Here is a 15,187-nt window from a genome sequence, read left to right on the forward strand (position 1 = left end):
GACATATTTTCAGTTGTTTCACACTTTTTTGTTAAGTATATAATTCCACATGTGGTAATTCATAGTTTTGATGCCTTCAGTGTGAATGTACAATTTCCATAGTCATGAAAATACAGAAAAATCTTTAAATGAGAAGGTGTGTCCAAACTTTTGGTCTGTACTGTATGTAATGCTGATTTAACCAGTGAGTGTAATACGCCGTCATATTCAATATACTCATGTTCCTTGTATCTCTGTGGTCGGGGGCCGGTGACGTGAACTTTCCGTCCATCCTCGGATAAGTCCAGATCTCGTCTTCCCTCTCCGTTCCTGCACACGGACCCCTCAGACCCTGTAGTGTTTTCCGGAGGCCTGACAGAAATCCTTGGGGAGCCGCTGCCAGGGACAGCGTGGTGGGGGGGTGGGGGGATACACCACAGGAAAAATAGCTGTTTCCATGACAACGGTTGGCGCAGAATAAGCTAAAAAGGAACCAGACTGTACAGAGGAACGGGCCTGGAATACAGACGGCTCTTTAACCACTTCATTGCTGAGAACCAGATTTTATAAAGTTGTTTTTCTGCTTGTGAAGTGCTCAGAGGGAATATAATTGTCAATAAATCCGCCGCACGAATATCAAAACTTTCCTGAAAGATTTCCAAAGGAATTCTAACGGAGTTGTAGCAGAAAAAATAAAATCCACGTTCATTGCGCAAATCTGGGGAATGAAACCCTGTACAGACCTTGTCACGTGTGAGCGCGGCAGCCCCCCCTGTAGTGTGAATATAAAAATGGCTAGTGTTCATCATCTGAGCCAAGTAAATCCATAGATTCCTTTTGGTTTTCCATGACACCACCTTTTCCACGGTTGGTCTCTTGATTTTTGGTCTGAAGATCGCTTGGGTCGTCATTTCCCGATTTTCATCTTAAAGGGAAAACACATATTTTTCTCTGAGCAAAATCCCTGTCTGTCGGGACATGTTCCATCTTCTCTTGTCCGGGTTTCATAACTTATTGACACGTTGTCTGCTCCTCGAGCAATTATCTCAGCAGGTTCTGGAGGACCTTTTGTCACCCAGATGTTTTGCACCATCATTAATAGGATGTGAGGATCCAAATCCTTTACTTCCTCTGACAGGGATTTTTCCTCAGAGAATATGTGTTTTCCCTTTAGATCAAAATCTAGAAATGACGACCCAAGCGATCTTCAGACCAAAAATCAAGAGACCAACCATGGAAAATGTGGCGTCATGGAAAACCAAATGGAATCTATGGATTTGCTTGGCTCAGATGATGAACCCTAGCCATTTTTGCGTGACAAAGACTACCACTGCTACCAATATTCTGGAAACCTGCATGGTGGCAGTACCGACCCCCTTTACAGTTATGGACAAAGCTGATAGGGGTACCTACTCAAGATGAAGGACACAGAAGGAGAAGCTGTGACCCAGAACTTCACGTGCAATCCATGTTGTGCCTGTGTGAACTGCATTGTGGAAAGTTTTTTTTGCGGAGGAGATGATTGCCATGAAGACTCGGAGTATTACGCCAGCTGATTTATTTTTTGCTATAATTTGTGCATGCATTGCTTTGTGTTGTTGTACCCAGTGTACACTTCCATTATTATCTTTGTGTCAATCATCCGCTAAACCCATCCCCTTAGAATAGGGTACCTTGTATAAATAATGTATGGCTCAAAATAGCCAAAGGTGGATTGTAGTGTGAATACAAAAATGGCTATTTTTTTGAGTCCATCTTGAAATATACAGAATATATTCAAACCAGCATTGCTCTAGTCTGGTTATATATTCACAGATGGATGAGGCTCATTCTGTTAAAGCCTTACTTTATGTTTAGACACAAGACAATGTTATAGTCTTGAGGACAGCTTATTCACATTGTCTGAAACCTCGACCACAAATAATCTTCTGTCTATTGACTGTTATTGTAAAACATGAAGATTTACATAACCTTTCGTGTTTAGCTTACTTACTTGATTCCTAAGAGCTTTTGAATTGTGTGGGTTTATTGCCCACATGTCTCTTTCTTTGTTCACTAGTCCCTCCTGTGCTGCACCCACGTGTCTCTTTCTTCGTTCACTAGTCCCTCATGTGCTGCACCCCACGTGTCTCATTCTTCGTTCACTAGTCCCTCATGTGCTGCACCCCACGTGTCTCATTCTTCGTTCACTAGTCCCTCATGTGCTGCACCCCACGTGTCTCATTCTTCGTTCACTAGTCCCTCATGTGCTGCACCCCACGTGTCTGTCTTCGTTCACTAGTCCCTCATGTGCTGCACCCCACGTGTCTCATTCTTCGTTCACTAGTCCCTCATGTGCTGCACCCCACATGTCTGTCTTCGTTCACTAGTCCCTCATGTGCTGCACCCCACATGTCTGTCTTCGTTCACTAGTCCCTCATGTGCTGCACCCCACATGTTTGTCTTCGTTCACTAGTCCCTCATGTGCTGCACCCCACGTGTCTCATTCTTCGTTCACTAGTCCCTCATGTGCTGCACCCCACTTGTCTTTCTTCGTTCGCTAGTCCCTCATGTCCGCACCCCACGTGTCTTTCTTCGTTCACTAGTCCCTCGTGTCCAGCACCCCACATGTCTTTCTTCGTTCGCTAGTCCCTCATGTGCTGCACCCACATGTCTCTTTCTTCGTTCACTAGTCCCTCATGTGCTGCACCCCACGTGTCTCATTCTTCGTTCACTAGTCCCTCATGTGCTGCACCCCACTTGTCTTTCTTCGTTCGCTAGTCCCTCATGTCCAGCACCCCACGTGTCTTTCTCCGTTCACTAGTCCCTCGTGTCCAGCACCCCACATGTCTCTTTCTTCGTTCGCTAGTCCCTCATGTGCTGCACCCACATGTCTTTCTTCGTTCACTAGTCCCTCATGTGCTGCACCCACATGTCTCTTTCTTCGTTCACTAGTCCCTCATGTGCTGCACCCCACGTGAATCAGAAGATAGAAGAGCTGATTGGTTGCCCCCCTCCCGGCGGCCCTCATTAATCCAGAAAAATGGAGGCCAAGCACTATAATGCTGGATGTGTCCAAAACATATCTAAAAAATAATTCAGTTTCTGGTGAATCAAATTTTTATTTTTCAATTCTAGGTGAATTTGTTTTCCTTTGAATCCATTTGCTTTTCTCTATTTAGCACTATGTCCTTACTTTTCAGAAGATTTTGGAGTCTATTCTTGTTGCGGCTGCTTTTCTACGCCAGTGGGGTAAGGGATGTAGCTTTTCTGTTTGTGCCTAACCCTGTACCTGCGGTAACATATCATGCGCAGGACCTCGGCACTCTCACACTGGCATGTTACTTACTCTGCTAAACCAAGAGATTGTTATATTACCTCTCCAATGTGAAGGAAGCTCCACCTGGAAAAAGCAGGATCCAGAACCCGCAAGAGCTGCTTTTGTCTAACTCTGTACCAGCTATAATGTAACTGGACCTCCAAACTATCACTTTGTTTTCTCTTCTATGGAAAAAGAATGACATATTTCCTCTCTAATACATTTAATTAAAACAGTGATATATAGAGAGTAAAGCTCCACCTGGAAAAAGCAAGATCCAGAACCTGCAAGACCTGCTTTTGTCTAACTCTGTACCAGCTATAATGTAACTGGACCTCCAAACTATCACTTTGTTTTCTCTTCTATGGAAAAAAAATGACATATTTCCTCTCTAATACACGTAATACAGTGAGAATGAAGCTTCACTTGGAAAGAAAAAGCAGGATCCAGAACCTGCGGCTGCGGTAACGGGCACTTCACTCTTTCTGCCTTGCAATTGATATAAGACAAGTGTCAACTTTGCAGAAAAGTTGGAAATGAGTTCTTGGGACACAATGGCTTGAGGCCGACCATAGATGACTATTACTAGGCGAAACTGAAGTCCAAAAGTACTCGAGATTAGTTATGTCCTGTGGGCAAAGCAGATATCCAACACCAGGCGTTTTCTTAGTGCCGCTTGCGAAACGAGGCAGCCAGACCCCATATTGTGGACACTAAAGGACACCTTATTAATGGGAGCTTGTCACCACAATGAAGGCACCCTAAACAAACACCATATTGTTATACCTATCAGTTAAAGCTTTGTTTAGTCTGCCCCTAAAGTCTAAATCGCAATTACCGGTGAAGAGTCATCTGGGCGGTCCCGCTCTCCCCGGGAGTCATACTGGCCTGCACCTAGACATGGAAATAGGAGGCCAGGTATATTCCAAGACAGCTATACATATAAATGGAGGAGCGTAAAACACATGGACGGCAGAGTCCACTTCAGCATTTTTAGGGTCTGTAGCAGAATCCCCTTTTATCATGTCCTAATAGTCAACTTTACACAAGTTTGATGAGTTTCTGTGTGCATTACCCCTATGTGAGAGTCCGTCTGGTAGTTTTGTGCACTGGTTGGCTGCCGTCCTCCCCCATCCCATACACTACCCAGGATATGCATCAACCCTGATGTCTGGGAACTACAATCCCATGGGATACATTATAAAATCTATTATTTTAGATGAATACTGGAGTGTGGCTATTATTATTCCGCTGCAATCTTCATCATTCGCTATTCTTCCTTTTCTTCCATTTTTTTTTTAAACCATAAATTGCTCTTCTCGGAGGCTGAGGTTATTATACATGTAGGAATGAAGCTCTGTCCTGGCCCCAGCATGGCTGTAAATGGTGACAGATTGTGTCTCTCACCAGTTCTGACAATGTCTGCTCCGTGCCGGTGGTGGGACGTCTGGTTCTGGAGTGACAGAGGAGGCTGTCGAATGCCCTGCATGATTCTTTCGCCACATACATCATTCTGTCAAATTATGCGGAGCCCACAATACCAGCCATTTGTTGTTATCTAATTGGTAGTGTTGAGGCATTTCCAGTGCCCGGTACCCGCTGCAGAGAGAGGCCTGGGGCCAGGCAGTATGGCCGCAGCTGAATTTCATATCAATTGTTGATTTCAGCCAGAAAGACTTCTGCCATCTAACCCAACACATTTTTACATTTTCAGAACATTTTTATTCCTTAATCTTACACATCCATCTGTCACTTATTCCGGTATACTGCAGATCTCATGGGGAGTTCCCGGTATATGGCAGGTCTTGTGGGGTGCTCCCGGTATATGGCAGGTCTTGTGGGGTGCTCCCAGTATATGGCAGGTCTTGTGGGGTGCTCCCGATATATGGCATGTCTTGTGGGGTGTTCCTGGTATATGTCAGGTCTTGTGGGGAGGTCCCGGTATACGGCAGGTCTTGTGGGGTGCTCCCGGTATATGGCAGGTCTTGTGGGGTGCTCCCGGTATATAACAGGTCTTGAGGGGTGTTCCCAGTATACGACATGTCTTGTGGGGTGCTCCTGGTATACGGCAGGTCTTGTGGGGTGTTCCCAGTATACAGCAGGTCTTGTGGGGTGTTCCCAGTATACAGCAGGTCTTGTGGGGTGTTCCCAGTATATGGCATGTCTTGTGGGGTGTTCCTGGTATATGGCAGGTCTTGTGGGGTGCTCTCGGTTTATGGTTGGTCTTGTGGGGTGCTCCCAGTATATGGCAGGTCTTCTGGGGTGCTCCCGATATATGGCATGTCTTGTGGGGTGTTCCTGGTATATGTCAGGTCTTGTGGGGTGCTCCCGGTATATGGCAGGTCTTGTGGGGTGCTCCCGGTATATGGCAGGTCTTGTGGGGTATTTCCAGTATTTGGCAGGTCTTGTGGGGTGTTCCCAGTATACAGCAGGTCTTGTGGGGTGTTCCCAGTATACGGCATGTCTTGTGGGGTGCTCCTGGTATACGGCAGGTCTTGTGGGGGTATTTCCAGTATTCGGCAGGTCTTGTGGGATGTTCCCAGTATACAGCAGGTCTTGTGGGGTGTTCCTGGTATACAGCAGGTCTTGTGGGGTGTGCCCCATATACGGCAGGTCTTGTGGGGTGTTCCCGGTATACAGCAGGTCTTGTGGGTGCTCCCGGTATACGGCAGGCCTTGTGGGGTGCTCCCGGTATATGACATGTCTTGTGGGGTGTTCCTGGTATATGTCAGGTCTTGTGGGGTGTTCCCAGTATACAGCAGGTCTTGTGGGGTGTTCCCAGTATACAGCAGGTCTTGTGGGGTGTTCCCGGTATACGGAAGGTCTTGTGGGGTGTTCCCAGTATGCAGCAGGTCTTGTGGGGTGTTCCTGGTATACGGCAGGTCTTGTGGGGTGTTCCCAGTATGCGGAAGGTCTTGTGGGGTGTTCCCACTATACAGCAGGTCTTGTGGGGTGTTCCCAGTATACAGCAGGTCTTGTGGGGTGTTCCCAGTATACAGCTAGTCTTGTGGGGTGTTCCCAGTATACAGCAGGTCTTGTGGGGTGTTCCCGGTATACGGAAGGTCTTGTGGGGTGTTCCCAGTATGCAGCAGGTCTTGTGGGGTGTTCCTGGTATACGGCAGGTCTTGTGGGGTGTTTACGATTTACAAAACGTCTTGTAGGGTATTTTGCATATGCAATAAGTTTTGTGGGGTGTTCCCAGTAGACAAAGGGTCTTGTGCCGTGTTCTCATTGTACATCGAGTCTTGTGAGGTGTTTTCGGTATCCAGAGCTGTTTTGGAGTTACAATGGAGTAGGTTTTTACGTTGAGGTTGATTATTGGCACTGACACTATAGGTGAGGACTGTAAGGTTATGTGCTCACGATGCGTAGCAGCCTGCGGCCCCGATACTGTGGAATAGCCGCTCGGCTTTCGCCCTCATTAGGCAAATAACTTGCACGATTTTTTTAGGTCTATGGGGAAAGTCCACTAGCGGACCCGCAAGAGTGAACTGAAAGACGCGCCGCATGTCAGTTTCCATGGGTGAGCCGCAGACTCTTAGTGGCAGGGCAACACGGTGGCTCAGTGGTTAGCACTGTATGGTGGCTCAGTGGTTAGCACTGTATGGTGGCTCAGTGGTTAGCACTGCAGTCTTGCAGCGCTGGGGTCCTGGGTTCAAATTCCACCAAGGACAACATCTGCAAGGAGTTTGTATGTTCTCCCTGTGTTTGTGTGGGTTTCCTCCGGGTTCTCTGCTTTCCTCCCACACTCCAAACTCCAAGGAAGGGCAGATGTCTCGCCAATGGTTGGTGTCAGTAGGAGACCTGCCATCCACAGCCATCCTTCTTCATGTAGGTCATTGAGTTACTTGTAGTTTTTGGTGGGGCGAGGGGATCACCTTACAAGTACTTTTCACTTCACCACATTTTGTGGAATAAACTTGAAGCAGAAGAGAAACTTTTCAGTGCTGAAATACTTGCGGAGCATTAAAAAAGCTGAAATCCTGAGGCTGAAACTTGAACTCCTTTCCACCGAGGACAATTTTTCTTTTTTCGCTTTTGGGTTTTTCTTTTCAACCCCTCCTTCCAAGAGCCGTAACTTTTCCCATATCAATTGCCGTATGAGGGATGGATTTTTTGCAGGACAAGTTGTTGGTCTTTGTGTGGCGGAAATGGAAAAATCAAAACCGCAATTATTCCATTGTTGCATTTTTATTTTTCATTTTATAAAAAAATCTTAGTACAGTTACTGCAATATCAAATGTATGTATATTTTGGAAATTTGTAAAAATAAATGTATCTTTCGATTAGTTTAGCTGGTATTTTGTGGAACGAGAGCTGCTGTTTTTTTTTATAGGACATGCTTATTTCCTAAGCGATGACTTGCAGGAGGAGCTTCCATTACTGGACAATGGCCTCCAGATGAGCTATACGTGATGGGACTGGCCACATGTAGGACGATGGCAGTGCCACTAGGGCAATATTTGGTGGCTGGCATTTCCTTTGGGATGTCCAGGCCAGTACAGTTGGATGAAGTATTCTGCATTCTCATCACAGCGTATGTAATAAATTCTTCATTGCTGAGGGTCCCTCTTCGGGGACCCTCACCAATCATTAAAATGGGGTTCCCAAAATCACCTTTGTATTTGGAATGGTAGTGAGCATGTGCGACCACCGCATTCACGGTCTATAGGAGGATGGTCGTACATGCTCACTATTGCTCCATTCACAGAAGAGACTTCAGGCTCCCCATTCTTGGGATCATTGGGTGTTTCAGCCGCTGGACCTCCATTTATCATCTATCATGTGAACAGCACCCTTAAAGGGGTTGTTCTCCTTCAATCAAGTTTCTCTCTTGGCTACAGTTTATGAAACAACAATCCACTCTGTATTCACCTTGCCCGTGTTCATTGGCGAGTCTCCACCGCTGTTCTTGATGTCTGGCATTTTCTAAGGTAGCCAATCAGTGACTCTGGGCGGGACCTTCTGTCTACACTGGCTTAACAGCTGAGCTCACTGATTGGCTGTCAGCACCGCAGCCAATGCCAGACACCGGGAGCAGCGGAGAACTTTCACTGGTGGACCCGGGGAAAGTGAGTATAGCACTGTTTGTTGTTTTATCACAAACTGTAGCCAAAGGCGAAACTTAAATGAAAGAGAACAACCCCAATAAGTTTGTGTCTCCATCAGTTTCCTTTTTAAGACCATGTTGATCAGATGGACGGACAGAGGACGTCACATAAAAATATCATTTGTAGTCCGTGTTACATTTCATCTGCTGACGTACGGTCGTCACCTCCTTGCACCGGAGACTTTGACTTCCCGTTCACTTTTTATTGATGGCACTGAGAGGCGCTCTATATATCCTGTCTCCACAATTCCCACCGTGACCGACTTTAGCTGAGCAGGAGACGTCACGTATAGAGATGCCATGGGCTCAGGCCCCGATGTGACGCCAGGAACTTTCCTTTGTCTCTCTATGGCCTCGTTACCAACCTCCAACGTTTTTTTTTTTTTTTGGGGGGGGGGGGGGGGGGGTTTGTTCAATTTATTTATTTATTTTTAACTTTTTTTTTTTTTCCTGTATGAGACCTGAACTTAAATGTGCTTGTATTGTAGCTTATTATGTCAGCTTAACGATGGAGCTTCTGGCTGGGTCTACTGGGAGGACTGGGATGAGCAGGCGAGTGGACGAGGGCATTATTAGCCCCATTCTAGTCCCGTGGGATTACGTGGGCTGACAGAGCTCCCTACCTGTATCTAACTACTTAGATGCCTCGGTCACAATTGACAGCGGCATCTAAAGGGTTACAATTGGCTATTTCTCTATTTCCAGCAGTCTCAGTAGGAGCTCGGCTCTGTGTTCCAGTGGCCACCCGATCGGCAAGGTGGATACCTACGTGCGGTAGGGTTAAAGGGTTGTTCCCTCTACTTATGCCTTATGAGCTTCATACCAGTCTTATATAAAATAGGTCCGGCTTAAAATATCCGACATGATTGACTGCAGTATGATCGCGGAGCGACTCGGATATCTCCTCGGATCTTGGCCTCTACCCACCCGAAGCGTGCAGTCAGATCCGATGTCTGCTGGCTTCACAGATGTTTGCCTGCGTGGTGGCTGCGTACTGCAGCTCCAGCGTAGACACATCGGCTGTAAAATGGTTCATTGTAAGACGAGGCAGCACTGAAATTGCTGGGTCAAGCCGTGCGTGCAGGAGGTGGCACCTGCCGGAGCGTTTGGGTGCACGCCGCCCGGCTGCAGCCGCTTTTACTGGCATACATTCCTCCCACAGTCAAGTCTCTGATCCTCCAGCAGCATCGCAGCGGCAGTGATATTTTCCGACTTAATTACTACGTAGTGCATGAAGGTAGCACCGCGAGGAGTACTCGGGGTCACCGGCCTTTGTAGCTACGGAGCCCGGCGCTGTTTACCAGGCAGTATCCTGCAGAACGGGAATAAAGGAGAAGGACTAATGTGACGAGACTGGATGTGACACTGATGAGGCTCATTAGCCTCCATAGAAAGAGAGGGGTCCGTGGAATGACCGCGATCTCGACTAGTCCTGGATTAAAGGGGTTGTCCAGTTTAAAAAAAAATAAATAAATTACATCCACAAATAAGGAAGATTGAAAAAGAGGAGATCTGATCTGGTGACGAGATTGTCTCTTGCTCTGGTGGAGCGGTCCTGTATTACACGGACAGCACATTGATCTGCATGGTGTAATGCTTCATTTCTCCTGTGGGGGCACTGCAGGGAACCTGAACACTCGAGGCTTTCCTACAGATCACACCATCATCAATATCAGATCGGTGGAGGTTGGACATGCGGCATCACTGGAGCTAATCGCCACTGATCTGATAGTGATTGCCTATCCCTATATGCCTACGAAGCTGTGACGTTCGGCGCTGTAGACCCGTGACCAGGGAGCACATTGCGGTCCGTACTCGAACCGTCATATCTGGATTCGGTGTAAGTTTACGGACGTTCTGGTCCTTCTGAAAATTCGGAATTTCCCTGCAATCATTTTCATTTCACTTTTTTTTTTCTCTCTTAATTTCCCCTTTGAAACGGCGCCCCGCGCCCCCGCAGAGCTTATCGTTTTCATTATCAAAGTATTTTCCTTTGCTGTCAGATTCACAGAACGCTTTGCCACCGACGTCATCTTTGTAGCTACGGTCGGCGCAGGCAGCGAGCGCTTTGAAGTTCTGTGAATTTATATGAAATATCCATTTGTGTGAACTCACGTTCCGTACATGGAACTTTATCATGTCTGTTTTCATCTTTTAATTTTATTTCCCACGGACAGAACATCCTCCTGGCTTCCTGAAGATTAGGCCGACACTGATCTTAGACATTTATTAGACGGTCTCTTGCTTAGATGTGACTATTAAAGCCGGACAAATGGTAAAGCGACCCCCAATCTAGAGATAGTTAGGACCTGGTCTCTGGGACCAACACCACCCTTGGTAATTCTGTGGAACCAAGAAGAGATGGAGAGGTGGTCACGCATGCGTGTGGGTCTCCTTAAAGGTGTCCGGAGCTTTACAGCCCCCTAAACTCCAATAGTCACTTGCATTTGAGACCAACTGTGGTATCTTTGGTAGAGTGGTGGGCACCAACAAATGTTTTGCCAATGGACATCCACCAGCCGTAAAGGGGTTAGATAACTTAAGTTTAATATATGCACTGGTAGGAAGTTTTGCGCCATTTTTACACTGTAACATCTTGTTTCTTTTCTTAAAACCAAAAGCCACCTTCTGTCCAGAACAATCCAAATATTGAGACGTCACGAGAGACATCCTACTTCGTGCGCCAGTTTCCCTGAGATTTTTTTCATAACTCCCTTCTTTTTTTGGGGCAAAGCCACATTTTTCGCCTTTTGGGCACCATCTGATGATATACCATCCCGATGTCACCTACAAGAAACCTTCTGGAAACTCTGCTTTCCCGTGAGGCTTCGAAGGCGCCCAACAGATTTGACAACTCTTCCATGAGCCTTGGGCGATCTACCCTTTTGTACAAATATTCTTTAAGTCCTCTGGACTCCGTATTCTGGTCACGGTGGAAGTTCAAGCCCTTGTATGATTTTCTTTTATCTTAAAAGGCTCTTACAAGACCATAGGAATTCTTTGAACCTTTTTTCTACGCAGAGACACATTTCTTACTTTGATCTGACCCATGCTGGATACCCGCTAATGGCCGCCATCCCATTACACTGACCTGTAAGACTTATTAGATAGATATGTAAAAGTTATTTCCCAGTAATGCATCACTGCACCACAACACTGCAACATATCAGCTGTGATTGATCTTCCACGGGTCAGAAATCCAGGACAAATGTCTTTTTGCCATTGATCATTGGCGTTAGTTAGTGAATGAAGCCATTAGCGCACAACGCCGGGCTGTCTTATTGATCAGGTTCACATTAGCCGGATGACAGGGATTTTGTATAGTTACGTCCCCTGTGTGATTTACTTACTGGAACGTATGGAATAAATAATGATTGATCAGTGCCGAGAGCCCTACTGGGACGTCAGGACTCGAGGGTGCACGCAAAATCCAACCAACTCATCACACAGTAGCTGTGGGGGTTAATGTTATGGGGTCGTTTTACCAATTATTGAGGGATAGTTTACTTTTTGTTTTGGTGACATCACCGCATCCATTTGGGATTATTCATAGATTTATGGTCCATTTAGACTGGATGACCCGCGGCTATCAAACGACCGGCAATCTGCACAAGATGGAAATACTAATAGCACTGCTGATCCTGGACAATTTCGGTTGAGTGTTGGTACAACTAGGAATCATCGGTATAGATCAGTTCTAACCATTGTGTGTGATATTAAAATAAGTCTTCACATCTAAATAAGTCTTTGCATTTGGTGGGAGCATTATGCATTTGTGACGGGTGAAGCTAGGGATATAAGGTTTCGACAAATTGGTCAATCAGTTCCTTCTGAGTTGAGAAGACAACTGGCGGTCAACCGGACTCTGGAATTTGCTTGTACATTTCGATAACTTTGATGTTTTTCTTTTTTTTTCCTGCACAGATGCTCTGAAGGACCACCCCGACCCACCGGCGGGGGTCATCTGGAGAGTCACAGGAGGACTATACTCAATGACCAGAGGTGCAGTCGGAGCCACTCTCGGAGGTGTTGCTTGGGTTGGAAGTAGGAGCTTCGAGCTGACGAAGACGGCGGTCACCAGCGTGCCAGCTGCCGGTGTGGGACTGGTTAAAGGTGGAGTGTCTGTAGTGACTGGCGGAGTTGGGGCTGTCGGATCTGCTGTCGCCAGCAAAGTGTCCTTTGTCCCCAAGAAAAAGGACAAGTTTGATTAATCGAATGACTTATTTCTCGCCGTCTCCTATTGATCTGCTTGAGTCACATCAGGAAGAGCGTCTGTTTCCACCATGTTCAGGTCCCGGTTGTGAGCACTCGATCACCTGTAATACGTCGTGAGTTCTGGAGCTGACGAAGAGCGGCTCCTCACAACCTCCAACAAGATCAAAGTCAAACTAGAAGCAAAAATCAATGCAACTGGAGAACCAGCATCAAGTCAGTGGCGGACATTGTAGGTTAGGACATAAGTGTACTAGAGCAAAGCATTGTCGTATTTATTGATAACCCATTATTTATATAGCGCTGACATGTTCCACAGCGTTGTACAGGAAATGTACTTGCATCAATCAATGAATACTGTGAGTAAGGTGGTTCTTGGCTGGGACTGTGGGAAGGCAATAGAGGCAGGTGCCTAAGGCACCAGTAGTTTCCGCACCAGTGTACTTTTCACTGTTTTAATCGACAGGACCTCAGTGATTTTCTCTGTAGAGTGACTCTTATGGGGATTGTGTAATTGACGATTGCATCTATCTTTGACATTAGAGGGTCATATAATATGGTGCAGCATAGTGGCGGCCGTGTATTTGGCCCTGGCCACCATATCAGGTTGGTGCACAGCCCACTTGACAATTAGGACATCTCATTTCCTAGCGCTCAGTGGTGATCTCTGCATGTCCAGTAGATGAAATCAATCAGTGACTCGCAGCCCCATGTAAAGCACGTGAGCTGACCATGGACCTGTGCACGGACTCCCTGAGCTCAGGGGATCCTGAGCTCAGGGGATCCCGAGCATGCGGACCCCCAGCTATGAAATCCTTATGCCTGGAAATGGGTTGTCCGAATTGTATATCCCCTTAAGATAAGCTTCTGCTCTTCTTCCCAACCTCCCCCATAAACATTCATGCACGGATTGGTCAAGCATGCATGCTTACATCCGGGCAAGAAAGTATGAACTGTTACACACAAGACTGATCCGCAGGTTGGCACCATCAGTGCTCGAGGTTATATTGAAAGTAAGTGACCCCAGGCTGCGTCACTACATTATTCTCATAGGGAACCAAAAGGCCGGTGACAGATTTCCTGTAAAACAGAAGCTTTGCAGAAAAATGGATGAATTAACCAATTGGAAAACCAAACCAATTTGCAGTAAATCCACTTATCGGCACAGATCACCGCCCTGCAGTCGCATCATGGCCGTACCCAAAATAAAGAATTACTCTGGGTGGAGCCTTATCTCTATATAGAAAGTGTGGGCGGGTCTGTGACTCTATAGGAAGTGAGGGGCGGGGCTTCACCGCTATAGGAAGTGAGGGCGGGGCTTCACCGCTATAGGAAGTGAGGGGCGGGGCTTCACCGCTATAGGAAGTGAGGGGCGGGGCTTTACCGCTATAGGAAGTGAGGGGCAGGGCTTTACCGCTATAGGAAGTGAGGGGTGGGGCTTTACCACTATAGAAAGTGAGGGGCGGGGCTTTACCGCTATAGAAAGTGAGGGGCGGGGCTTTACCGCTATAACAAGTGAGGGGCGGGGCTTTACCGCTATAGAAAGTGAGGGGCGAGGCTTTACCGCTATAGAAAGTGAGGGGCGGGGCTTTACCGCTATAGAAAGTGAGGGGCGAGGCTTTACCGCTATAGAAAGTGAGGGGCGGGGCTTTACCGCTATAACAAGTGAGGGGCGGGGCTTTACCGCTATAGAAAGTGAGGGGCGAGGCTTTAGCTAAAGGAAGTGAGGGGCGAGGCTTTATCTATAGGAAGTGAAGGGCGGGGCTCTATCTATAGGAAGTGAAGGGTGGGGCATTGTCTATAGGAAATGAGGGGCGTGGCTCTATATAGAAAGTGAGGGGTGGGGGTTTATCTTTAGAAAGTGAGGGGCGGAGCATTTTCTCTATAGGAAGTGAGGGGCGGGGCTTTATCTTTAGAAAGTGAGGGGCGGGGCTTTATCTTTAGAAAGTGAGAGGCGGGGCTTTGTCTCTGTGGAAGTGAGGGGCGGGGCTTTAACGCTATAGGAAGTGAGGGGCGGGGCTCTAGCTCTATAGGAAGTGAGGGGTGGGGCTTTATCGTTAGAAAGTGAGGGGCGGGGCTTTATCTCTATGCATGAGGTGGTGGTGAACCTTTGTCTGCTCTTTTGCTCCTGTCTGTCAAACTGCATACAGGCATCAGTTCATGGCCAGCAAGTTATTTGACTATATCAAGATCGATGCATGCCGAGAAGCGAGGGGAAAGGAAGTTCCTGCACCTAAAATGCTGTCAGAATGCTGAAAAGGAACCATCCACTCAAAAAAAGGTAATGACAAGTTACAGAGCATGAGAATCACAACAGTTTCTGGATATATTAGACTGATAGGTGCAGTTGTAACTTGTTGTGGGGGGGGCAGTTAGATTGTAAGGTTGTTTGGGAAAGGATGGGTATGCTATAAATACATATCTGCCCGCAGACACCACTAGGGGGAGTTTAGCATACAAGTAGTATGCAATCAACTCCTGAGCTCCCCCTAGTGGTGGAAAATGTAACCATTAATCTATGCAGGGAAGCATTGTATCAGGAAAAACTGAGATCTAAACTTTTATTAGGAAATGAATCGGCATCGAAT

General features: G+C 46.9%; 1 protein-coding gene across 1 annotated transcript in view; it reads left to right on the plus strand.

Moving 5' to 3' along the window:
• Positions 1-14,367, plus strand: part of LOC141174620 (transmembrane protein 263-B-like) — a 140,751-nt gene extending 126,384 nt beyond the window's left edge. The window contains exon 3 of the mRNA XM_073659554.1: positions 12,312-14,367. Coding sequence (XP_073515655.1) covers positions 12,312-12,598 — 287 coding nt within the window. The 3' untranslated portion in view covers positions 12,599-14,367. The remainder of the gene's footprint in view (positions 1-12,311) is intronic.
• Positions 14,368-15,187: the final 820 nt, after the last annotated feature.

The sequence above is a fragment of the Phyllobates terribilis genome, unplaced genomic scaffold (assembly GCF_046119375.1).
Source record: "Phyllobates terribilis strain yellow unplaced genomic scaffold, ASM4611937v1 Scaffold_13__5_contigs__length_258822181, whole genome shotgun sequence".
NCBI lineage: Eukaryota > Metazoa > Chordata > Amphibia > Anura > Dendrobatidae > Phyllobates > Phyllobates terribilis.